This window comes from Nycticebus coucang, chromosome 1, assembly GCF_027406575.1.
Source record: "Nycticebus coucang isolate mNycCou1 chromosome 1, mNycCou1.pri, whole genome shotgun sequence".
In the NCBI taxonomy this organism is placed as follows: Eukaryota; Metazoa; Chordata; class Mammalia; order Primates; family Lorisidae; genus Nycticebus; species Nycticebus coucang.
Window position 1 is genome coordinate 166,541,267 of NC_069780.1, and position 24,442 is coordinate 166,565,708.

The following is a 24,442-nucleotide window of genomic DNA, read 5'->3' on the forward strand; positions in this document are numbered from 1 at the left end:
ATATGGTGTAAGAAAGCTTACAGATGTGATTAAGGATCTTAAAATGGGAAGATTATCTTAGATGATTTGGGTGGGCCCAATGTAAATTATATGAGTTTTAAAACAAACAGGGGAGTAGGGGCATCAGTGTCAGAGAAGGAGATATAACAGAAGAAGCAGAGGGTGGACCAATGGCATGGAGCCATGAGGCAAGGAAGACCAGCAACTTCCAGAGCTGCAAAGGGAAACTATTTCATACATACGTAGTATGCAGCTGAGTTCTTCTCCAGAGACTTCAGTTGAGCATAAATATATGCTACCTTGGGTCTTCCAAAGGAAAATAGCTCTGCCAATACATTTTAGACTTCTGACCTCCAGAGCAACATACCAAGTGTGTATTAAGTCCCTGAACTTAGAATCATCTGTTATAGCAACAATAGGAAACTAATACAGTATGCAAACTTTCACCAAATCCCCCTCTTTTAATTATAGACCCTCCATTTTAAACTGTGCCTGATCTTTTACCTTTTCCAAGGAATAACCTTCCAGTCTTCTAGGTTAGAAGAGGGACAGTTACCTTGCTACTGAATAACAACACATCTTCCTTATTTTCAGCCAGACTTAATTTCTGCTTCCAGAAGTACTTAGTGGTACCAGTTCCCAGACTTTTGGTGTTTCTGTGGGAGGGTCACCAAGGTTGCTTTCCAGCATCCCTATTGCTGACTTAGGCTTGCAGTTCAGCTTTCTTGGTCTGTGGAGCCAGATACCATTTATACTTCCACTTTCCAGCTTCCAAAATTTGGTTGCTATTATTTCTCTTCAGTTTTCCTTGTCTTTATGGTGGATTCCTCCCCTGACCCTCCAAAAACATCTTTATTATTGTGTGATTCTGATTTTAGGAAGGAGTAGACATTCATGTGTATGGTTAACCAACTTTGACTAAGTTGAAAGTCCGATTATTATTATTGCTATTATTTTTGGACATGGAGTCTTGCTCTGTCACCAGGCTAGAGTACAGTGATGTTATCATAGCTCATAGCAACCTCAAACTCCGGGTTCAAGTGATTCTCCTGCCTCAGCCTTCCAAGTAGATGGGACTACAGGTGGATACTACCCACCCAGCTAATTTTTCTATTTTTAGTAGTGACAGGATCTTGCTCTTGCTCAGGCTGGTCTCAAATTCCTGAGCTCAAGTAGTGCTCCTACCTCAGTCTCCCAGAGTGCTAAGATTATAGGTATGAGCCACAGTGTCTGGCACAAAGTCCCATTATTTGATACTGATTTTTCATTGGCATGGTGCTGAATTATGTATATTATACATTTGGAGCATGATTTGTGCCAGAAGAGCTTTATAGGCTATATGGACAGTATATGATGCATGGGTGTTAAGATAAATGGTTTTAGAGATAAGAAACCTGATTTAATTAACGGCTTTGTGTTAACATAGTGGTATGTGGTATGATTTGAACAGTCACTAAATTGAACCTTAGTCTTCTCATCTGTAAGTGGTAGAAACTATATTTAACCTATAAAATGATTACAAGAATTAAGTGAGACCAGATGAGGTATAAAAGCACCTGGCCCACCATGTACCTTCGTTGTAGAGCAGAATTACAGGTGAACTGAGATTGAATTAAATGCCCTGTCTTGTAACAGGCACTCCAGTAAAATATTTGTGGAATGAATGAGTGCCTTTTCTTAATGAAATATTTCATAAAACAATGAACACAGGGATTCATTAAATTCTACACGAGTCTCAGAATAAGCAAAACATAAAAAACTTTAGGTCTTGAAATATTTGTTTTCATCTTATTTTCTTTCCTTGTAACATAAGTATATATTTGAAACTTTTAATTATTATATTTCTCTAAAAAAAAAAAAAAGGTATGGATGTATGACTTTAAACAAAGGAACAAAAAGCAACCTCATCAGCTCTCTTCTAGAACTTAGACTGGTCTCTTAACTAGATTTCTTATTTCCTTTCTTTCAGCCCCTTCCCCCTCTAATACTTCTTCCACGCAGCAGGCAGAATGATCTTAAAAAACAAAAGCAACAAAAGACACGGCAGAACAAATCGCTCCCTTCTTAAAATTCCTTATTGACTGCCCATTTTTCCAGGGATAAAAACAAAACTTGTTGGCAGAACCTACAAGGTTCGTGGCAAAACTCCAACTTCACCTTCAGCCCCATTTTTGTACCAACTGTCCACTCTTCTCTTAGGAATTCCATTTTTGGAATTTGCCAAGCTCCATCCTCTCTCAGGGACTTTCCTCTTGCTTCTCTGCCTCTGCTTGGAATGCCCATGTGCCCATGTTTGCCTGAGTAATTCCTACTCATCTTACAAATCTGCGTAGGTATCACCTCTCCTAGGAACCTTACATGAACCCCAGGAGCAAGACTACTTCTCTTGTTGGTTACTTGCCTCTGTCTCACTCCATCTGAACTTAAATAACTGTTTAATGAACAATTTAGTTCTGTTCTGTTCCTCAATGTAAGATTTATGAGGGCTGGAACTCCATCCATTTTCTTTACTGCTTTATCTATAATACCTTGTAGACTGCAAAACGTCTTGTACATAGTCACCCCTCAACATTTGTTAGGTGGATTCATTAATTAATGGCTACATTAGGAAGAAAAATGTTTTTTAAAGATAAAATTTTAAAGACCTTGTATTTATTTTCAAATTCTCCTGCTGAGTCAGGTAAGAATTCTTTTTTTGGGGGAAGGAGGTCAGAGTCTCACCGTGTCACCCTCTGTAGAGTGCAGTAGCATTATAGCTCACAGCAACCTCACTCTTGGGCTTAAGCAATTCTCTTGCCTCAGCCTCCCAAGTAGCTGGAACTACAGGTGCCCGCTGCACCACCTGGCTACTTTTTGTTGTTGTAGGTATCATTGTTGTTTAGCTGGGCCTGGCTGGGCTCAAACCCACCAGCCTGGGTATATGTGGCTGGTGCCCTAACCACTGAGCTACGGGTGCTGAGCCCAGGTAACAATTCTGCTATGACCAAATGGGTTTATTAAATGCAGGACAGAACCTAGGTAGAAGAGGTGGTATGAAGATTATCTGTTTTCTAACTAAGTGCTGGGCAGTGTCAAAGAGAGAAGGCAGCTGCACTGACACTGATGCCCCTTCAACTAGACCGTGCATCCCTAGCTCCCAGCACAGTGCTGGCACAAAAATGATGCTCAACAAACGTTTGTTGAATTCACAGAAGTGGCCTTCTTTCTTTGCCATATGCCCTTTATGATTTCCTCCTTAGTGCTGCCATTGAAAATCACCTTTCCACCTTCTTAGCTGTATGTTTTGATGGAGGAAAAGGCAACATGTTATTTGCCTAGGGCAAGGTCAAGTCATGTTGTTTTGAGGATGACTTTCCTAAGACCAGTTTAGAAGAGCCCCATTTATTGTTCTAATTCATAAACATTTCACTGCACATCACAAGAACGATTTCTTTTCACAGTTTGTAGGAATATTGTTGCTTACATCTAATGTAATTGCTGGAAAAGGAGCTTGTTCTGAAAAAGAACAAAGAATTGAATGATAGTTTCATAAAGATGGAAATGCAAATATATTAATGAGCATTTTCTGCTGGAGATCACTTGACTCCAAGGGCAGATAGCATGGTAAACACCTACATAAAAAAATTAAAAAGTTTATTTATCTCGCTGGACTGGAAGAAGATATCCAAGTTCACGTGGCGCCAAGAGATTCACAAAGGGTGTTGTCTCAGAGTTTACAAATTTATGGGGTAAGACTGTGGGGAAATAGGGAAACCCTTTCTGGCATTTAAAAGATGTAATTGTCTGGTAGTTTATTGAAATTCCTCAGCTAGAGTTTTATTTGTTCAGCTCAGGAATGGCAAATTATCTTAGTGTATGCCAAGACAATATATTGGTAATTGTTGCTTTCATGAGAACAGTTCTGAAGTCTTATTTAAGCTCAACAAGACTGTGTTGTCATCACTTAGCAATGATAGCTAGGAGTTTCAGAATGGTTATTGGTGGAATGCCAAATATTTAATATCTTTTCTGTTGGAGCTGGGACGCTAGTCCACTGGCCCTGGCCCATGAAACTGCTAGGACGTGGACTGCTACATATTTTTGCTCTGGGTATCACTCCCATGGGTGCCAGGGAGCTCGTAGTCTCAGGTCAGAGGCACCAGAGTGCCTCGAAGGTGCCACAGTCAGTCATAGTAGGAGGAGCCTCAACTAACATCTCCCAAGGCTCTTTATAGAAGTGATCCCATGGCTATTTACACCACAGGTGTGGAGACTGCCAAGCAATGATGCATGTGCTCTCGTCTTTTTAACGAGAGACCAATCCTTTCCCCATTCCCTTATTACCAAGGTGTTTCTTTTCAGATGTCTCCTACACTTTTCTTTAAAGCTTTTTGTGTGGTCTTGTTAAATTCTAAGAAATTACATCTAAGAATATCATTTAATCTTTATATAAATTGTATGAGGTAAGTACTGTCATAATCTTTTCTTTTTCAGATGAAGAAATTAAGGTATAGATGTATTAAGGTTCCTGAAGCATAATATATAGCCAGTCAATGGTGGAACTTAACACCACCTAATCTAACTACAGAACCCAAGCTCTTAACTACCAAGTGTCTCCTAAGAATTTTGGAGTGCTGGCGTCTATTGCTATTATCAATAATGTACATTCTAAAGTGAATGAACAGGAAAATATAAAAGATTAGTAAGGCTGGCAAGGGTGAAGACAAACTTTACCTACTTTACAGAACTGTGTAAGAGTAATTTTTAATCTAAATATTGAAAATATACTTTAGTATATGACTAGTCTAGTGAAGAAAATATGAATTATTTGTGGATTATTTTAAGGATGTAAGGCAGTGCATCTATGCTATTAATACCTTACAATTTCAACCCAAGTGGAAGTACTATTCCCAGAAAAGGTTTTTCACTCATTGAAATTTCTTGTTCTTTCTCTCTCTCTTTTTTTTTTTTTTGAGACAGAGTATCACTATGTTGCCTAGGCTGGAGTGCTTTGGTGTCAGCCTACCTCACAGCAACATTGGGTTTCTGGGTTCAAGTGATCCTCCTACCTCAGTCTCCCAAATAGCTGGGACTATATGCCCCCGCCACAATGCCCAGCTATTTTTCTATTTTTAGTAGAGACAGGGTTTTTCTCTTGCTCAGGTCATTCTCAACTCCTGAGTTCAAGCCATCCTCCTGGCTTAGCCTCCCACAGTGCTGAGATTATAGGCATGAGCCACTGTGCCCAGCAAAAATTTTTTATTCTTAAAGCAATGTGTTAATCACTATGTCCTGATGAGAGTCTAAAGAAAGATAATTATATTTGTTTTTCCTTAAACACGTAAAGTATGTTCCTTTAATGGGATTATCCATTTATGAAAATGTAACTTTCTCCAAGTATTTATTTCTGTAATTAACTGTTAAATTATCTACAAGTATGGAATTTGCAGCATCCATGTACAACAGCTTGGATTTATTCTATTCAAAAGCAGGGAAAATAAAAAAACAATACTTTTAGTTGGTGTTAGAAATGTCAGGTGATGCTTTGATTTCTTGACTGTTCTTTTTCTTTTACAGAAAAAACTGTCATTGCTCAACCAATATTTGTTTTTGAAAAGGGAGAGCAAACTTTTAAGGTAAGGTCAAACTACTTTTCTTTAATTTCACTGAGATGAAGAAAATTATATTTTAAGAAGCTAGCTATACTAGAAGATATTGTTGCTGTGTGGTTTATCCTGCTGTTCTTCACTACGTTTATTTGGAATAACTTGAAAAGGAGAGGGGCTGAAAGAAATCAAGGGGGCTAAGGCTCATCATGGGTCCCCCAACTGACCTAGCCTAAAATTGGGTATAAAATAAATTCTAAACTGTGAGATTTGATTTAAAAGGGATTGCATGGACCCCATCTGCTTTTTCAGCATCACGTTAATATCATCTGCTATGAAAGACAATAAGATTAGTAACACTCTAACTTATTATTTTCTTGGCATTCATTCTTACTCATGTGGGTAATTAACCCTACTATCCCAAAACAAACTAAAGAAAAATTCAACTTCCAACAACTTGTTTAAAAAGCAAATTCCAGAGCCTCACTCTAGACCAGACATCCTCAAACTTTTTAAACAGGGGGCCAGTTCACTGTCCCTCAGACCGTTGGTGGGCCAGACTATAATTTAAAAAAAAAAAAAACTATGAACAAATTCCTATGCACACTGCACATATCTTATTTTGAAGTAAAAAAACAAAATGGGAACAAATACCATCACACCGCCTCTTGTGGCCTGCGGGCCGCAGTTTGAGGACCCCTGCTCTAGACCAACCACTTCAGAATTTCCAGAATCAGGGCCTCGGAATCTCCATGTGAATAAACTCCCACAAGGGATTTTGTAGTCATTGAATTATACACCCCTGTATTAGAAGTTGATTTTTCTTGACCATATGCCTTAATGAATAAAGATGAGCTGCTTTGTCCCGGCTGGGCTGAATGGCCCAGGCTTCTGACAATTCTGTAAAGTGATGGGGTGGGGATCTGCTATAAAAATACTTAGCTCTCATCAGCAGCTTTTTTCTCTTCAGAGACCTGCAGAAGATACCCTGTATGAAGCAGCAGAACTCGGTAATGATTTATATCCTGTATTCCAAAATTGGTCTTTATGCAAAGAAAATAAGTGGGTAGAAGCATTTGGCATGTGGCATAGACTATGAAAAACTTACTAGTTTTCCTTGCTTTTAAACATGCAAATAGATTGCCTTTTGTTTTGAAAGATGATATGTAGGTCCTGAGAACAATGATGTTAATGACTAAATTTCATTATTCTCCACTGCCTGTCCCTTTAGCCCATCAAAAACATTCTCGGTAGAATCCCAGACACATATACAATATTTTTGCTGAAGCCACTCATTTCTAATTGTTTTATACTAGTACAATATGCCTATATGTTTATAATAACCAATGTACTAACCCCAGTGTTTAAAACTGTGCTTCAGGAGTTAATGTGCTATCAATAGATGATCCATGCAGACCAAAGGAAATTCTGTTTATCTTGCCACATCATGGGTTGTAGATACTTTGTTATTGCAGCCATTTTACCCTTTCCATTGAATTTCTTGCAGAAAGTAACGGTTTTTCAAGAAAGCGTGTACGGTCTTCATCTTTTACTTTGCATAATACAGATTCTCAGACCCGAGGAGGTAGGTACAGCCTCGACTGCTGTTCACTGTGAATGTTTCTTCTGATAGTAAAATTACTAAGAAACTTTTCAAAAGGGTAATGCCAAAATTCTTCCCACTGAGTAAGTAGTGTGATATAGTGTTATGTGAAAAAAAACATGCTATAAAATGGATTTAACAGTGAATCGGTATTTAAAAATTCCATTTATCAGCACAGAAAATAAATACCGAAAGGATACAGGCTACAGTGTTAGCAGTAGCTATGTTAAGTGGTGGAATTACAAGGGGTGTGGTGCCTCTCTTCACCTTGTTGGCACCTGCACTTTTGGGTTTTGCTGGGTTTCCAAAGTTTCTGCCTTGAGCATATGTTAGATTTGTAATGAAGTGAAATGGCCATTTTTAAGGCAAGCACCTAACCTTTAAAAAGATTTTTACATTGTAATTTCGTTTGCTTTCTTCTACACTCAAAGCACTCCAGTGACTCCTTTTATAATGGGTCCGATGCCGGCTGCCTTGTAATACAGCTGTCTGTCTCTTCCGCTGTGAGTTCCTTGAGGCCATCTTCATTCCTGGGAGAGTGTCTTTATCCATGAGCACTTTAGAAACATGGAAATTAGTCTATCATCTTCACCAGAGGCACTCTTTTAGTGATAAAAATACTTCTAAATTAGTTATATAAAATTTTCCAAAACAGCAAAACTCCAAATTAAAACAAAAACCCACTTTCTTATTGACTTTAGTCTGCAATCTGCTTTTAGTGTCAACCTTGTCACAGAAGCCAATGAGATCTTCATCCTTCACTGACTTCCCAACCTTCCCCCCTTCTGGGCCAGGTAATAAAGAGGTTCTAGAACCTCACGTTTGACACTTTGACTTTTCAAACTCATTCTTCTTAATGATGAGTTTTCTTTCTCACCTATCATGAAATGCTGATATTTTAGCAACGAATTTCAAATAGAGGCCTTAGCAAAGTGTGCGTGGAAAAATAACTTATGAATTCCAGCTTCACAAATTCGGGTGGTATATGTGTTCACTTGTGGTAGAAAGTTTGAACTTGAAGTTTTTAAGGAATTCATGTGATAATAGCATTATTTTATGTAAGGGAGCCCTGTAAAGTAAAAGAGATTTGGTTTATTTTACTTAGTATTGTCCACATAAATAGTTTATAAGATAATAAGCTTCAGCTTCATATTCCAAAGTTTAGGATGGGATTCCGTTAAAGCTTTTCACTAATTAAAACATTACTTCTCTTTACTTGAAATTTGTAATATTTTGCTAAGTAAAACTATTTTATCATAATAAAATATTTGAAATGGTTGGGATTTTCTTCATATTAAAATGATGATTTCTGGGTTGCACCTGTGGCTCAAGGAGTAGGGAACTAGTCCCATATACCAGAGGTGGTGGGTTCAAACCCAGCCCTGGCCAAAAACTGCAAAAAAAAGTGGTGGTTTCCAATGGGTGCTGTGGGATGCGTGTATAGTTCCAACTATTCGGCAGGCTGAGGTGGGAGGATCACTTGAGCCTAGGAATTCAAGGCTAATCTGGGTGACATAGCAAGATCCTATCTTTAAAAACAAAATAATAACTAAATAATGATGATTCTATTCTTGCCTTTTCCAAATTAAGTTTGACACTAAAAATAAAAAAATACAAACTATTCACTTCATTTGAGCTGATCTGTCTCTACCAATGAAATTTGTTTTTAAATGAATGAATCTCTATTTTTATTAATAATTATAAGTATAACTGAGCAACATTATGCGAGGCATCTTTTAGACACAGAAGAAATGCTTCCTAGTTCAATAGGTCCTTTCTAACCTGACTGATGAGCTACAGTCTTTAAGAGAAATAGAGGTCCTAATACCAGAGGCAAAGGTGTTCTGTTTTATTATATTTGTACATAAAACAAGGAGATGGCTTTAAGCTATCTAGATAACTGCTTCAATTCATTTGAATTATTTTTTATTGGACACACACACACAAAGTAAGATTGAGTAAGGGAACACTGATATCAGTAAACACCATTCCATTTCACGTGATGCAGAATGTAGGTAGTGTTGGAAAGGAGAAAAATAAGGCCCAATTATTGTTGGTTTTTAATAATAAAGATCATAAAAACCATGGCATAGACCTTGAGTTAGAGAACCAATTCTACCCCACCATTTATAATATGTCGTAGTATTTTGAAGAATACTTTGAAGAATTAATTCTTTCCATTAATCAAATGCCAAAGGTTACTGTTTCTGCAATTTGCAATCAAGAGGAAGTACCTTTGAAACGTATAGAGATTCTATACTTGCAGCCACCCGTCTTAGCCTGTCCATGCACTTAAAGAAAAATAACCTAGCAGAATGGTCAACTTTACTTCTCTCTTTAGATATACTCATCAAAGTGGTGAGAGCAGACCTTGTTAAGGGTTTTATCATATTCTCTAAGAGCTGTATCCTAATGCACAGAAGATTAATTACCAATTCAGATTTTATAAGGTGTAGAATTTCTCATAGTGAATCACTAATGATTCTCAAGAAAGTTCCCCTTTCTATTAATGACCCAACTTTCAATTAGATTTCTGAAAGTAAACAGAACTCACCTGGCAATCCCATTGTTAGCAGAACCAGCGAGCTAGTGCACATTGCTTACTACACTATGAGTACAAACAACGACATCTACTGGTGAGTTTGGAACAGGATTGTTACAGTGCAGAAACTCAGATTTTTTTAAAAGTTTAAATATTTTTTTCTTACAGTGAGGAAAAACAATGTTTTTATGACATCAATTCTTGTGCAAAGTGATGGTGATATAAACAGTGCACAACAAGGTATGTAACTTCTCTATTTTAAAAATGCCATAAATCTGTGGATGTGGAAAAAAGGGAACACTTCTGCACTGCTGGTGGGAGTGCAAGCTAATACGACCCTTTTGGAATGAAGTATGGAGAATACTCGGGGATCTAAACATGCCATTTGATCCTGCAATTCCTCTACTAGGTGTATATCCAAAAGACCAAAAATCACTTTATAACAAAGACATTTGCACCAGATTGTTCATTGCAGCTCAATCCATAATAGCCAAGTCATGGAAGAAGCCCAAGTGCCCATTGACCCATGAATGGATTAATAAATTGTCGTATATGTATACCATGGAATATTATGCAGCCTTAAAAAAAGATGGAGACTTTACTTCTTTTACATTTACATGGATGGAGCTGGAACATATCCTACCTAGTAAAGTATCTCAAGAATGGAAGACAAAATATCCAGTGTACTCAGTACTATTATGAAACCAATTTACAATCACTCTAACTTTCATATGAAGAATAGATCACAACTATGGCCCAAGATGAAGGAGGGAGGAGGGGGAATGGAAAGGGAGGGGGAAGATCAGATCGAGGGAGGGTGAATGGTAGGATCACACCTACGGTGCATAATGCAAGGGTACATGTTGGATCTATTAAGTATGGAGTATAAATGTCTTAACACAATAATTAAGTAAACGAGATGAGGTATACATTAACCTGTGTGATATAAGTGTTCCTAATTCTATATGAAATCAGCACATTGTACCCCATAAATGCATTAATGTATACATGATCTATGTGTTTGTGATTTAATGAAAAAATAAAAATAAATAAATAAAATAAAATAATAAAAAATAAATAATTATGCCATAAATCTTACATTTTACTATCTGTATTTTAATCTGCTTATATATGTGTGTGTTGGGGTGTGTGGAGGTAGCGCCGAGTGATGAAACATGAAGGAATACATTTGGTAAGGCAGGCCCCGTGATCGAAACGAACAGCTATTTGGCAGAAGCTAGGCAGGGAGTGAGTAGTAGGCTATTTGACTTTGGTCCTTTAACATTAGTCCTTCATATAATCGTGGCTTTAGAAAATAAGCATTATATTACCTAGAAATAGGAAAGAAGGAGTATTTCATAACAAATACATTGTTCTTTTAATTCCATTTTTTAAAGGTCCCATAAAACATTCTGAACATGTTCTCAGACCTGCTATTTTGCAGCCACCTCAAGCTCAAAGCTGTGAAAAAGTAAGAAAAACCTTTAGACACAATGCATTGGAATCCTGTAAGACTAAAGAAAAAGCAAAAAATAAGGTAAGAAAACCCTCAACAGTAGGACTGACCTCAATCCTTCATCCGTTTTGTTTTATAGGTTGTTTTGGGTCCCCACATCCAAAATCAGGGGTTTGTTCTGTTGCTAAAGCAGCTACCAGGCTTGAAAAACAGGGATAAGTAGCAAAAGTCCCTTGTAACCTTATTTAATTTGTCCTCTTAAATTGGCGAGTTGTTCCCTGGAACAAATCTTGTCATCTTCCTAAGCTGTAATGCTGAGTGTACCAGGCGGTAGGAATCAGGGTGCCTTGTTCCCCAGAGCATGGACCCCCTGTACGAATCCGGGGAGTGTTGAGGTGAGCAAGAGCCAGAGCCAGTGGTCAAGGAAGGGACAGGAATTTTCTACATCTCGAACTAGTTGACACCACAGTATGGCTTTGGCAGTTTAGGGTGTACAAGGGATGTACTCCAGACCCACCATCTTCATAAATAACAGGAGCAAAGAACTCCATCTACATTATAATTAGTAAGCTTTCAATAGGTTTAATTGTAATTATTGTTTCCTTGTCTGCACTTCTATAGAAGGCAATTTTAATGAAATTTTTCTTTACTTTCAGATTTCTGAGGAGAATTCCTATTTACTAAGTGAAAATTTACCAAGTGCCAGAATTTCAGTCCAGTTGTCTACTAACCAGCATTTTTTAGGTGCAACATCGGTAGGGTAAGTTAACAGAAGGGTTAAAACAGAAAACAGAAGGGTTATCCTTTTACTCTTGCTTTTTTTTTTTTTTTGTATCAATATAACCATTCACCAAGTAATTTTCTGACATTATACAGATAAATTGCCAAGATTCCATTTGAAAAGAGAGTTTTTTTTTTTTTTTTTTTTCCAGTTTTTGGCCAGGGCTGGGTTTGAACCCACCACCTCCAGTATGTGGGACCGATGCCCTACTCCTTTGAGCCATATGCACCACCCGAAGGAGAGTTTTTTAAGAACACAAGTTTAAAACACTTTTCAAAATGTCTCTAGTATTTAAATATTATTATATTAATATTGAATTATCTTTGCTGTTCCATTGATTTGGGTGAGAACTTTTCAAAACGGTATAGATAAACTTTTATTTAGTTAAGCCTTATCTGATTATTAGAGTAGCCTTTCTTTCTCTTTCTCTGTCATTCTTTTTTCCCCTCTTTAAAATTACTTTTGTCATTATTATTTATTGGCATGTTAGAGAGATGACAAGGGAAGTGGTATAAATCTGCAAAGTGGAAAGTTATTAGTATTATCGGACATGAAGGAATGTTTGATCTGAGAGGAGACTATACCTGGCTGTGGACATAAGTGAACTCATGATTAGGCTCCGTCCACGCACAGTAGCATTTGCCTCTGTGCTTACTGGGGATGCAATGAAGAATGCTGAGCACATCTGTGTACAAAGAGAGGGGTGAATGGCTTTCAGTTTGTTATCACCCCAAACACTTTCAACATTAAAAACTGTTTTGTGGTGGGGGTGGGGCATTAAACCAATTCACACTCAACTACAACTGACAAGACAGATTTGCTTGGCTTTTGCTCCGGAGATCTCTGATTGCTAGAAATATCAGCCACGTGGGGAAAAGAGTAGAAATTAGAAATTAGACAAGCTGTACTAGAAAAGGAAAAAGGTAAGGTCTGGGCATCCTTCTTGGTGTTCACATAGCCACTGCAGTGGTGGGCACAAGGCAGCCAGGACTGGTCTTTGCCGTTGCTGTAACAGTTGGCAAATATTTTGACAATCACCTCTGGAAACCTGTCTCAATTTTTCCTTTATATCGCATTAACTTCAGATAAAAGTTAGCAGTACATATTTGTGTTTTACATAAATCTTTTAAATCATCTCCTTGTTTCACCTGCTAAGGTTTAAAATGGCTTCATCCACATATTTAAAATAGCAAATGCTTACTTCTTTTCTTTAGATGTCAACCAAATGAAGATACGTGTTCTTTTAAAAGTTGCAGTTTCAATTTCATTTTTGGAGAAAACATGATAGAAAGAGTTTTGGTAAGCTTTTGGTAAATGTTTCTATTATTATATGGAGAGTGGTCACTTCAAATTTCTCAAGGCAAATTAATTAAAAACAATGTTAAATTGGAGTATACTTTTTAACTCCTGGGTTTGATGGCACATTTTCTTTATTTAACTAGAAAGATTCTCTTGGGAAGCATGTCCTAGTTGTTAAAATAATGGACAGGAACCCACAGAAGAAGGGAACTGTATAATTATAACATTTTTACTATGTGAAAGATTAAACAGTTCTTTGAATTAAATCAATGGTACCCACAGAAACCCCAGGATTATCTGCAATAACTAGATAAACTCAACTGGTGATAATTTAATACAGCTTTTTAATAGCATTTTCCATAACAAGATGCATTTAAAATTAACTGCCAATTTGTTCTTACTAGTTAACCACAATGAGACCTTCAAGCTTTTACATCAATAAGTATTATTGTAACTTTTTTTTGCTAGTTTTAAGAGGAAAAAATAATAGTGCTTTACTTGCCTAGTGAAAATCCCTACCTACCCTGTTTTCCCGAAAATAAGACAGTGTCTTATTTTAAGGTGTGCTCCCAAAGATGCGCTAGGTCTTATTTTCAGGGGACGTCTTATCGTTCCTGTAAGTAGGTCTTATTTTCAGAGGATGTCTTATTTTCGGGGAAACAGGGTATTATTACCTTGCTCAATACTGAGTACCTCCCACATGAGGCAGCTGCTGCTCTGTCCTCCCCAGAGTTCTGGTCTCTAAAACAGCATCATCTGTAACAGGGAGTTACGGCAAAGTGAGAGCTGTGGAACAACTATGTCTCTGGTGACCTCTGGTCCATCACATCCTCATGCCTTTTGCAGCTTTCAATTGATCAGGATGGTGGCTGAGATAGGGCCAGGGTGACTAGCTTGTCTTAGGGTTTACCACTTGCACAACGAATCCCAAGGAAGCTGCAGAGATTTAAAAACCTATGTAAGGGCTCAGATGAATAAAATAATTTATGAAGCCAGTTTATATCAAGATTTTTAGGGTTTTCATAAATCAGTCATTTTTAAGATCTAATTTATTTTTACTGATTTTTTTCTCTTTTTTTTTTTTTTGAAACTCTCACTCTGTTGCCCTGGCTAGAGTGCCTTTGGTATCATCATAGCTCACAGCAACCTCAAACTCTTGGGCTCAAGTAATGCTCTTGCCTCAGACTCCTGAGAGCTGGGACTACAGGTGCATACCACCACACCTGGTTGGTTTTTCTAATACCAGTAGAGATGTGAGTCTCGTTCTTGCTCAGGTTAGTCTTATAGGAGTGAGCCACTGCACCCGTCCTAAGATCCAGGTTATTTTAGACATATACCAGACTACACATCAATTCAAGAGTAGCATCAGAGCTTTCAGCTTAGAGGGACTCTCTGTCATGCCCAAAATGAAGGTCAACTCCAGTCCTAGAGTTATTAATGTACACTTTTGGATCTGAACCGGAATGAACTAGCCTCCAGGGTAAAGTTCCAGGCAGTGTAGTTAGACACATTTATTCTATATCATTTATTTTTAAGTTTGATACTACCTTACACACAGCTGCTGTAAGATGTGAGACACATGCTTTCCAAACCTCACAGGACCAGTATTAATATTCAACTCAATTTATCAAACTTTTCCTGAGTTCTTACAATGTATAAAACATCAGTCTCAAATTTGGCTGCATATTAGAATCATCTGGTGAACCTTAAAGGATTTCGTATGTCTGGGCCTCATCTCAGATCAATTAAATCAGAATGTCTGTGGGGGAAGCTAAATTATCAATGACTTGAATGCACAGCCAAGTTTGAAAACCACCTGAGTTAAGTGGTTCTGCAAAGATAAAGGAGACACTGTGCCCTGGAAGTGATTATAATCTGGTAAGAGGAGACAGGGGAAATATCTGTACAAATAAACGATAGTCAGGACAATAGGCCTGGTTTGAGAAGAAACTTGTGCACATAGGAATATGGCCATTTTATATGTAACTTATGAAGAATTCTGAGCAGACTATCTCTTGCTGGTTAATATTGCAAAGATAACAGGAACTACAGAGATAATTTATATTTGTCTTCTAATCCTGTAAACATGTGGCCTTGACTTGGGGACTAGGATGTCATCCTGGCTCGTTGGCTAACCATATGCTTTTAGAGTAAATCATTTAAACTTTCTATGCCTTTTAGTTTCTATTTTCTTAAAATGGGAATAATTACACCCCTCTCTACCAATTGTAAGGGAATATCTTGATATCCAATTAAATAATGTGAAGGAATCTTGAGTCAATGAGGGAAAAGACATAAACATGAATTCTTAAGTCCCAGTTCTCTCTGTTCTTTTGGGGCATATATATTATCATAAAAGGTATGGCAAATACTCAGGTTTTTTCATGCAGGCTTTGATTATAATGGATGTCCTGAGACCCAAGTAAGAAGCCTTAAAAGTGATTGTTGGTAAACATTGACTTAGAGGAAAAGTTAGAATTTTTTTCTATAAATATGTTCTCTGAAATATCTAGAGGGGTCTCTGTATAGTTTTTTGTTCTTTTTCCATGGTATGGCTAGCAAGAATGAATTTCTGGGACTACTAAAATACCTAGAAACAGAAATGATAGTTGCACCTCCTGGGTATCACATTACCCTAGCGGGAGCGAGGAACAGTTGCTATGTTCTCTTGTACCATTAGAACTTTGCCTATTACCGGTCAGGTCTAGATCCTGTCTGAAATAGGCTGGTTGTAACTAAATTATGTTTTCTGAGGATTAGAACCAAGGCCTTCTAACAATAAGGAAGGGTTCCTTGTTCAGAACATAAGGAATCCTAAACAAAAATATAGCAGCTGAGTCTGTTTGCTGTGTTAAGCTAGAACAAAAGTATCTTTTGGCTTACTTTAGATATATAGGGATAAAATTAAACAAGGCATTTTGTTCCTCACCTAGGACACTCAAAAACTCATCCAGACTAAATCTGAAAATGATTCATATGCCAAGGAAAAACCATTCAAATCCGCTCCACAACTTCCTATCAACTCTGTGAATTCAAGTAAGAATTATTTCATTTGTGAAACATTTGATTTGATTTGACCAGTTTTTCTCCTGTTTTTCATGTCATTTAATATCTATAAAATTTAAAAAATTTAGCATTTCAAAAATTTTTGGTAAAGATTAAAGCATATAAATATGGTTACCTGATGTAACTTTAAATTTCTTTTAATTTAATGCTATAGAGGAATCAATAAAGAGATTTTACCCAAACTCAAGCACTTGGAATTTTTGGAAACATTTATTACTATGAAAAGCCAAGCAGACATGTGTTGGGGCAACAAAGAACATTCACAGTGGAGAAAATGGGATCTTTCATGTATTTTTCCTCCATTTTCTGTTAGGAACAAACTCTATTAAAAATACATCCCTAATTGAATCAGCTGCTGCTTTCTCTTCCCAACCACCACGAAAATGTTTGCTGGAGAAAATCGATGTTCTAACAGGGGAGGAAGCAGAATATAATGTATTAAAGGTCTGTATATCATTTATTACTCTTTTTGGTAGCACTTACATACATGGAATAAAGTTATCCTTGGTTGGGACATCTTTCAAAGTGCAGACAAAAGAACAGTTTTCATAGAGACTAAGTTGCTCAAATAAAAATGCTGGAGGCTCCCAAAGATTAGATCAATACGTTGTTGTCTTCTTATGTTTGTATGTGTAATTTGCAGGAAAATGGATTGTTGGGTTTACAAGTATTCATATAGAATAGACCACCAAGGATCCTATCTCCAAATAACTTCAGACCTATACTTTATACTTTTCATACATGCTGTTATAATTAGTGTCATCATATGATTAAATAATTCTTCCTACACTGAAGTTTTTGCAATGTTGATGACTTGACGTCAACTCCATATGCATTTTGCTTTCCTTTTTAGGAAGTTTAGAATTTTATATAATTCAAGACTATCACAGATGTACACTATGATATCATTGGATCTGAATGTTCGGTGGTATCACTGTCAGCACAGACATATGAAATGTGATTACTACAACTTTATCATTTTTTAACAAGGCAGGAATGTCCCTTTGCGTTTCTTCATCTGGTTTTCTCCCAAGATCTCTCTATTTCTTATCACTTTCCCCATGATCTACAGATATATTTGTTCTAAATAAGGGTGTGTTAAAGCATGATCCCTGGGTCGATTAACTTTAGCCTTATTGAAGTAATTGGTAGGTGTGAAACTCCGGCACGCTATATTGTTATTAATAGGTTGTCTAGATGATTTGTACACAGTAGTATTTGAGAAGCACTGGTATTAATCATTAAATTATAATAGGGGCTTGGCGCCCATAGCATAGTGGTTACGGTGCCAGCTACATACACTGAGGCTGGCAGGTTCAAAACCAGCCTGGGCCAGCTAAACAACAATGACAACTGTGACAAAATATAGCCTGGCCTTGTGGTGGGCTCCTGCAGTCTCAGCTACTCAGGAGACTGGGGCCAGAGGATTGCTTGAGCCCAAGAGTTTGAGGTTGCTGTGAGCTGTAATGCCATTACACTCTACCGATGGTGACATAATGAGATGCTATCTCAAAAAATAAAATAAAATAAATAAAATAAATCATAATAGAGTGGTGCCTGTGGCTCAGTGGGTAAGGTGCTGGCCCCAGATACCAAAGGTGGTGGGTTCGAACCCGGCCCCAGCCAAACTGCAACAATAACAACAACAACAACAACAACAAAATAGCTGGGTGTTGTGTTAGGCACCTGTAGTCCCAGCTACTCGGGAGGCTGAGGCAAGAGAATCGCTTAAGCCCAGGAGTTTGAGGTTGCTGTGAGCTGTGATGCCATAGCACTCTACTGAGGGCAATAAAGGGAGACTCTGTCTCTAAAAGAAAAATTAAAAAAAAAGTAAAATAAATTATAATAGTATACCCTGTGGTATTATATCCTAGTTCTTTACGTTCTTATGCTGTCTTTGAAAACTTTTAAGCACGAAAATACTTCTATGATTCCTTTATTTTCAAATAACACTACACAGCTCAAATAAGAAATTTAATTTAAAAGATGATACTTTCTCTGTGTGTGTATGTATATATGTATATACACAAATATGTACACGTACATACATACACCAGCGGTGCTAAAAAATGTGTACTGATTTTTAAGAGTTCTTGTTGGAAGTAAAATCAATCACTCTACAAAAGTGTACCAATTGCAGGTCAGATGGATGTGCATAGTACGTCTTAGCACACTTGACCCATAGTAGTACCTTCAATTCAACTTCAAAAAGTAATACATTGATAATATCTTTTTAAAAATGTGTATACATTTTTTGGCACACGCCCTCCCCCCCACCTGTGTATGTTTGTGTGTGGAGAGAAAAAGAGAGAGAGGGATTTTTTAGTGCAAAAACAAAGTATGTGTGGTACATAGGTCATCATGAAAGTTTTGAGTTACACAAAAATCAAGAAACATGAAATTTGCACAGACGGAAACAAATGAAGCCTTCTCAGCAACACTAACAAGCTGAGCAAGGTGAAACCTGCTCGGGTGAGTCAGAAAGGACACTGTCGACTGTGCTTCTTGGAAGTGAAATAATGGGCCATAACACAGTCTGTCTCAAAACTTTTGTAGCGATCCACATATTGTGCAATTTACAGAAAGAAAAAGAGTAACATATATATATGTATTGGCATGTATGCATACAAATATCTCTGGAAGGATTAACAAAATATCAGTAACAGTGGTTACCTGTTGCAATGGAAATTGGCATATGGGAAACAAGGGTTGAAGGGCCTTTTCACTTTGTATGTCATTTTAATTTTTGATATTTGAACTATTTAAAAATCACATGTTTTAAAAAGTTAAATGAGTTTTAAAAGTTGGTTTATAAGTCGTTAATAAAGGTTATTCTGGTAAAAGACCAGACAAATGTAAAAGCATTACGGCATAGGAAATAATTCGCTTTCAAAAAATTTCTACATATTTGACGTTAAAAAAAATTGTCATTTAGATCAACTGCAAGCTCTTTATATTCAACAAAACAACAGAATCCTGGATTGAAAGAGGCAGAGGAACTTTGAGGCTGAATGACACAGCAAGCAGTGACTGTGGAACGTTACAGTCAAGACTAAGTAAGGAATCATTTTGTAAAGCAAGCCATGATTTCTCAGGGTTAAAGTTTCTCAAATAGGTACACATACATGTATTTTTCTGGATTTGTGGTATAAAGCACATCAGTAAATCCGACTGTTGAAAAAAACAATATTATTCCTAACATATTATATGAGCTTCTCATTTCAAGTAGGCTCTCCTGTTAGTCTGTACAAATTCTAGTTCTGGCTCCCGCACTGATTAACTGGTGACCCTGGACAGATTTCTTAACCTCTTTTTGCCCTAGTTGCACCAATCTAATATGGGGGATAATTGTAGTTCATAACTTACTGATTGTGAGACTTTACTAGATAATGCATGTAAAACACTTATGGTAGAGCACAGCATGCATCTAAATAGTAATCTCATCTGTATCTGAAAAAATATGATGGAAGTTATTTAGTAAAGTGAAACATTTATCTAAAAGAAAATACTTGCCACATAATGTATCTTTGGCTTTCCAAACATGGTGTGTGGATAGGATGAATAGTCAATTTCTAAGGAGAAAAGGCATTTTGAATCCTGCAGGCAGAGTAATGATCAGAAGCTTGAGCCAAACTGAAAGATATCAGAGGTTTGGCATCCAAAAAGACACAACGGACATTGTTCAGATGCCCAAACTAACAGTGAGCACAGGCAGCGATGGGGTCATGTAACAAGACTTACTCAGACTCTCTCAATTTTGAGAGACCAAAGCTTCGCAAAAGACCACAGGTAGAAGTTGGATCCAGGTTTGTGGGTATTTGTGAATCTTAGACATCAAGCTCTAAAAATGAATAAGGAATAAAATTTAAATTGAAAGATCAGGAACAGGGCAGCACCTGTGGCTCAAAGGAGTAGGGCGTTGGCCCCGTATCTCAGTTTGCGGGTTCAAACCCAGCCCTGGCCAAAAACTGCAAAAAAAAAAAGAGCAGGAACAGTGTCTTCAGTTCTGTAACTGGAACACAGGTTTGTAAACAACCCAACCAAATAATGTTCCTAAGGCAGGTACTAGTTGTTCTTTACTCGGGTTTAATTCTACTGCCTGCCAACCCCCTCCAAACAAACCAAAACAACAAACAAAATCAAAAACAACCCCCCAAACAACTCTTCTTTTTATTATGCAGGTAATACGCGTCCATTGTAGAAAACAGAAAATATGGATCAATAAAAGAAAAATATAAAATAATTTAAAGACTCATTTTCCTGAGATAGCCTTTGTTAATAGAATATATTCTTCTGCAGTTTGTTATCTTGTTACATAAATACATACATAGATTGTAAATTTGAGAATCGTTTTTATTTTGCTTTGTAACATGATTTTTTCTTTTACATAGTATAACATGATCATTTTTTCACAACAGTAAATACAGTTCAGCAGTATTCTTAATAGGTTTATAACATTCGCTTGAATGGCTGGACCATAATTTATTTAACTAATTTTACTTTTTGGATGCTTAAGGTCTTTGTTTCGTTTTCTTCATTACAGTGAAGAAATTACGATGAAGAAATGTTTCAGTTTTCTTCATTACAATGAAGAAATGAACAATTCTTAGATAAATATTCTTCTGACCACTAGGTCTTAAAATAAGTCCTAAATTTTTAATCAGTTTTAAATCTTGCTGTAAAAAAAAAAAAGTAATCTCAGCACTTAAGCTAAGAAAAAGTTCTCCAACATAATAAAGCCCAATACAATTTAAAAAGCAATTTATAATCTAGTCAAATTACAATTTACTTGTGAACATATAGTCTGAAAACTTTCAAAAACAGCTAATTCTCCTGGAAGGCTAAGGCATCAATGTTTCTGTATATCACGTTCCTGTTTCAGTTATGCGCAATCAAGGCAGTCTGAGGCTGATACTCAACAGCAAACTGTGGGCTCAAATGAAGATCCAAAGAGCAAACCATAAAAATTTACGAATAACAGCTACTGATTTAGAAGACCATACCATCAAAGTATTTTTAATTCAGGTAAGTGAAAGGTTTCAGTGACAGAGGATTATCCTATTATATTGCTAGGTCTCTGCAATTACTAATTTGTTAAAATCAGCCATTCATTAGGGTTGTTTAAAGCCTCTGAATTTAACATCAATCACTTGATAGCCATTCTAAGACATTTGTATGGTAGGTGCATTCATATCTCTACACTTTTCTTTACTGTTTAACCTATGTCAACATTATTACTAAGTCACCAAAGTGGCTATTGTCAGAAATAGTTCCCAGAAGGTCAGCAGAGTCTGAAGCCTGATACTTATCCTGCAAACTGAGATTGAGAAGGCTTCAGGATTACAGGAAAGGAACCAGTGAGAAATGGAAAAACACAGGGCTGGCGAGTTAAAACAGCCAGTCCAACAGCAAATTCCAATTCTGGACATGAGTAAATCACCAAGGTAACAAGATGGGAGCACAGCTTTAGTTGTTCCAGGCAACAGGAATGCTCAACTTCAAATACATGATCCAGACTCAGGAGAGCTGGTAAGTATAAAGCCAAAAAAACAAACAAAAATACCCCCAACACATTAAAAACAATCTCTCTACCCCCAAGATCCCCCATAAGTTTAAGAGCCAGAACACTGCAGAAGGCTGAATACCCCAGTGATTCAGGCAGCAGTGACAATGCTATTAATTTGGCTTCCCATGGTAGTGGAAAAAAAAAAAGTTGGTTAAGTGCCCAGCAATGAATAACCAGAGGTTTTGTTAACTAGCAGCAAGTGCACTGTTAGGTATAAGTGTATCGAATACTAAAATGTTAGGGTAAGATAATGTGCAAACTCTGTTTACCATTTTTAGGGAAATGATACCATCAGGCCATCTGTGTGTACGTATATGTATATGTATAAGTATGTATATGCATATATAACCATATGACCTCTAGGCAAGACCCAGCTTTCCTTAAACTGATTTTACTTATCTGCAAAATAATGGTAACACTAATACACCTTAACAGGCTGCTGAGATTAAAAAGCTAATATGATTGTGAAATATTACATACATGTAATTTAACTTATCAATGCAAATGAGTATTATGATGACATTAATAGTCGCTTATTCTTCAAAATTTATTTTAGTAGGTAAAAGAATTCTACTATGGACTATAATTTATTCCATTAATCCTACTGAGCTGAATGACAAAAATCTGAGATTCGAATCCCAGCCAAGATACTGACTAGCAACTCAGAGAAGTCATTTTACCTTTTTGAGTCATAATCTCCTCTTTTATAAAAGGAAGAGGGGAACAAGTATATATTGGATACTTGTGCTAACTACTTTTGCTAATATAAAGGAAATTAAATAGTCAACCCACAGTTTTAAGGATTGAACTAAAAAATAGTATTATAAGAGTAAATGTTGTATCAATGTTATTGTAACCATCATTTTTATATCAATAGCAACCATAAAAATAGCATGGAAAAGTATTGGAAAGTAAGACTTTCTGATGTGTTTATGATACAATTTCATGGACCGCTCTTCTCCACAATGCTATGTGGTTTGGAAGAATGTCTAAGCAAAGTGATGGAAAGTAAATGGAAGGCTTTTCTTCTTCCCAACCCTATAATTTTTCATAGTGTAAAGGAGTGGAGGAAGGGATGTCCTTAACAAGCTTAAATGCAAATAGAAATTTTAAATCACAGAATTTCATTTTTTGAATTTAAAATGGGGTCCTTATGAAATCATACACTTTAGGATGCACTTTGACTCAAGATTAATTGGTTTTTTACCCTTTAACTTTTAGGGTTGTTTACACTTATTTACATTCTAGATTTATGCCATATACTTCCTTCCTTAGTGATAGTGAAAGATTAAAAATCTGTAAATGTGGTTAATGTTAATAAGTTATTCATTCTGAATTTTTCTCATGCAGGCCAGTGCCAAAGATACAGGATGTCTGTATGCAGCAATACATCATCGTCTTGTTGCGCTTCAAAGCTTCAATAAGCGAAAAGATGTCAATCAAGCTGAGAGCCGGTCAGAAACAGTCCAACAACTAAACTGTGATAGCTGTGATGACGATGAGGATGATTTCACCCAAGTCACTAAAAATGAATCAGGTAAACAGCTTTTGTTTAGTTAGATCAGAGTTTTAAAAAAGAAAACTTGGCTGGGTGCGGTGGATCACGCCTGTAATCTTAGCACTCTCATTGCTTGAGCTCATAGATTTGAGACCAGCCTGAGCAAGAGTGAGATCTATCTCTGCTAATAATAGAAAAACTAGCCTGGTGTTGTGGCAGTCGCCTGTAGCCCCAGCTACTTGAGAGGCTGAGGCAAGAGGATCGCTTGAGCCCAAGTGGAGGTTGCTGTGAGCTAGACCATCATGGCACTTTACCCAGGGTGACCCCCCCCAAAAAAAAATCTCAACAAAATTTAATATAAAGTAGGTTTTTAAAAAGTAGAATTGATCTGTTCAAAGTGGGTGGTGGTTAGAGCCCTGGCTTTTTGGATCTGAGGAAAGGGGTTTGAATATCACTGTTTCTGTAACTGGTCTTCATTAGGATTCATTCAGTGTTTGTATTTGACAAGGGGATTTAAAACTAATTCATCATTCCTTTTGGAGAAAATCAATGTCAAAAACAGTAAGACGAACTTTGTTATATAGATGAGGCTATCCTAATAAAGTCAAGAATTTTCAGTAATTGTTTCACTTGGTGCTAAATTTTGTATTATAGGGGACTGTACAAGATAGCATAGTAAAAAACATCTTTTCATCATTTTGAAATCTTAAACCTGCTTTAGTCATACTTGATTTAAGAATCTATCAAAGAACATGTGTATCACTTTTTAGTTGTATAATCAGAAGGAAAAATGTACAAAACATGCAGATCAGTCTCATAACCTGCATGACTGAGCCAGAAAACTAAGTGAATATAAGTGAATAAGATTTTTCATACTATTTTAAACAAGTCTACTAAAAATGGTCCATTACCCTTTGAAATATGGAAAATGAATAAATAAAATTATATTTTATATTATTATGATATTTATATTGTAAACAATAAAAAAGAGGTCTATTAGAAAATTCATTGGCATTCGTTCAAAACATCATTTTGAACTAAGGATT

General features: G+C 36.7%; 1 protein-coding gene across 4 annotated transcripts in view; it reads left to right on the forward strand.

The window, feature by feature from the left end:
• The window catches only part of RANBP3L (RAN binding protein 3 like), a 57,066-nt gene that overhangs the window by 31,393 nt on the left and 1,231 nt on the right, over positions 1-24,442 (forward strand). For 2 of the 4 annotated variants that reach the window (XM_053592139.1, XM_053592155.1), the window contains exons 2-14: positions 5,557-5,615; positions 6,556-6,595; positions 7,093-7,170; positions 7,890-7,982; positions 9,899-9,970; positions 11,128-11,267; positions 11,843-11,946; positions 13,182-13,266; positions 16,200-16,302; positions 16,646-16,776; positions 19,268-19,388; positions 21,215-21,357; positions 23,249-23,435. In XM_053592139.1, coding sequence (XP_053448114.1) covers positions 5,557-5,615; positions 6,556-6,595; positions 7,093-7,170; positions 7,890-7,982; positions 9,899-9,970; positions 11,128-11,267; positions 11,843-11,946; positions 13,182-13,266; positions 16,200-16,302; positions 16,646-16,776; positions 19,268-19,388; positions 21,215-21,357; positions 23,249-23,435 — 1,356 coding nt within the window. The remainder of the gene's footprint in view (positions 1-5,556; positions 5,616-6,555; positions 6,596-7,092; positions 7,171-7,889; positions 7,983-9,898; positions 9,971-11,127; positions 11,268-11,842; positions 11,947-13,181; positions 13,267-16,199; positions 16,303-16,645; positions 16,777-19,267; positions 19,389-21,214; positions 21,358-23,248; positions 23,436-24,442) is intronic. The other 2 variants (XM_053592147.1, XM_053592166.1) reach the window with 2 other exon arrangements.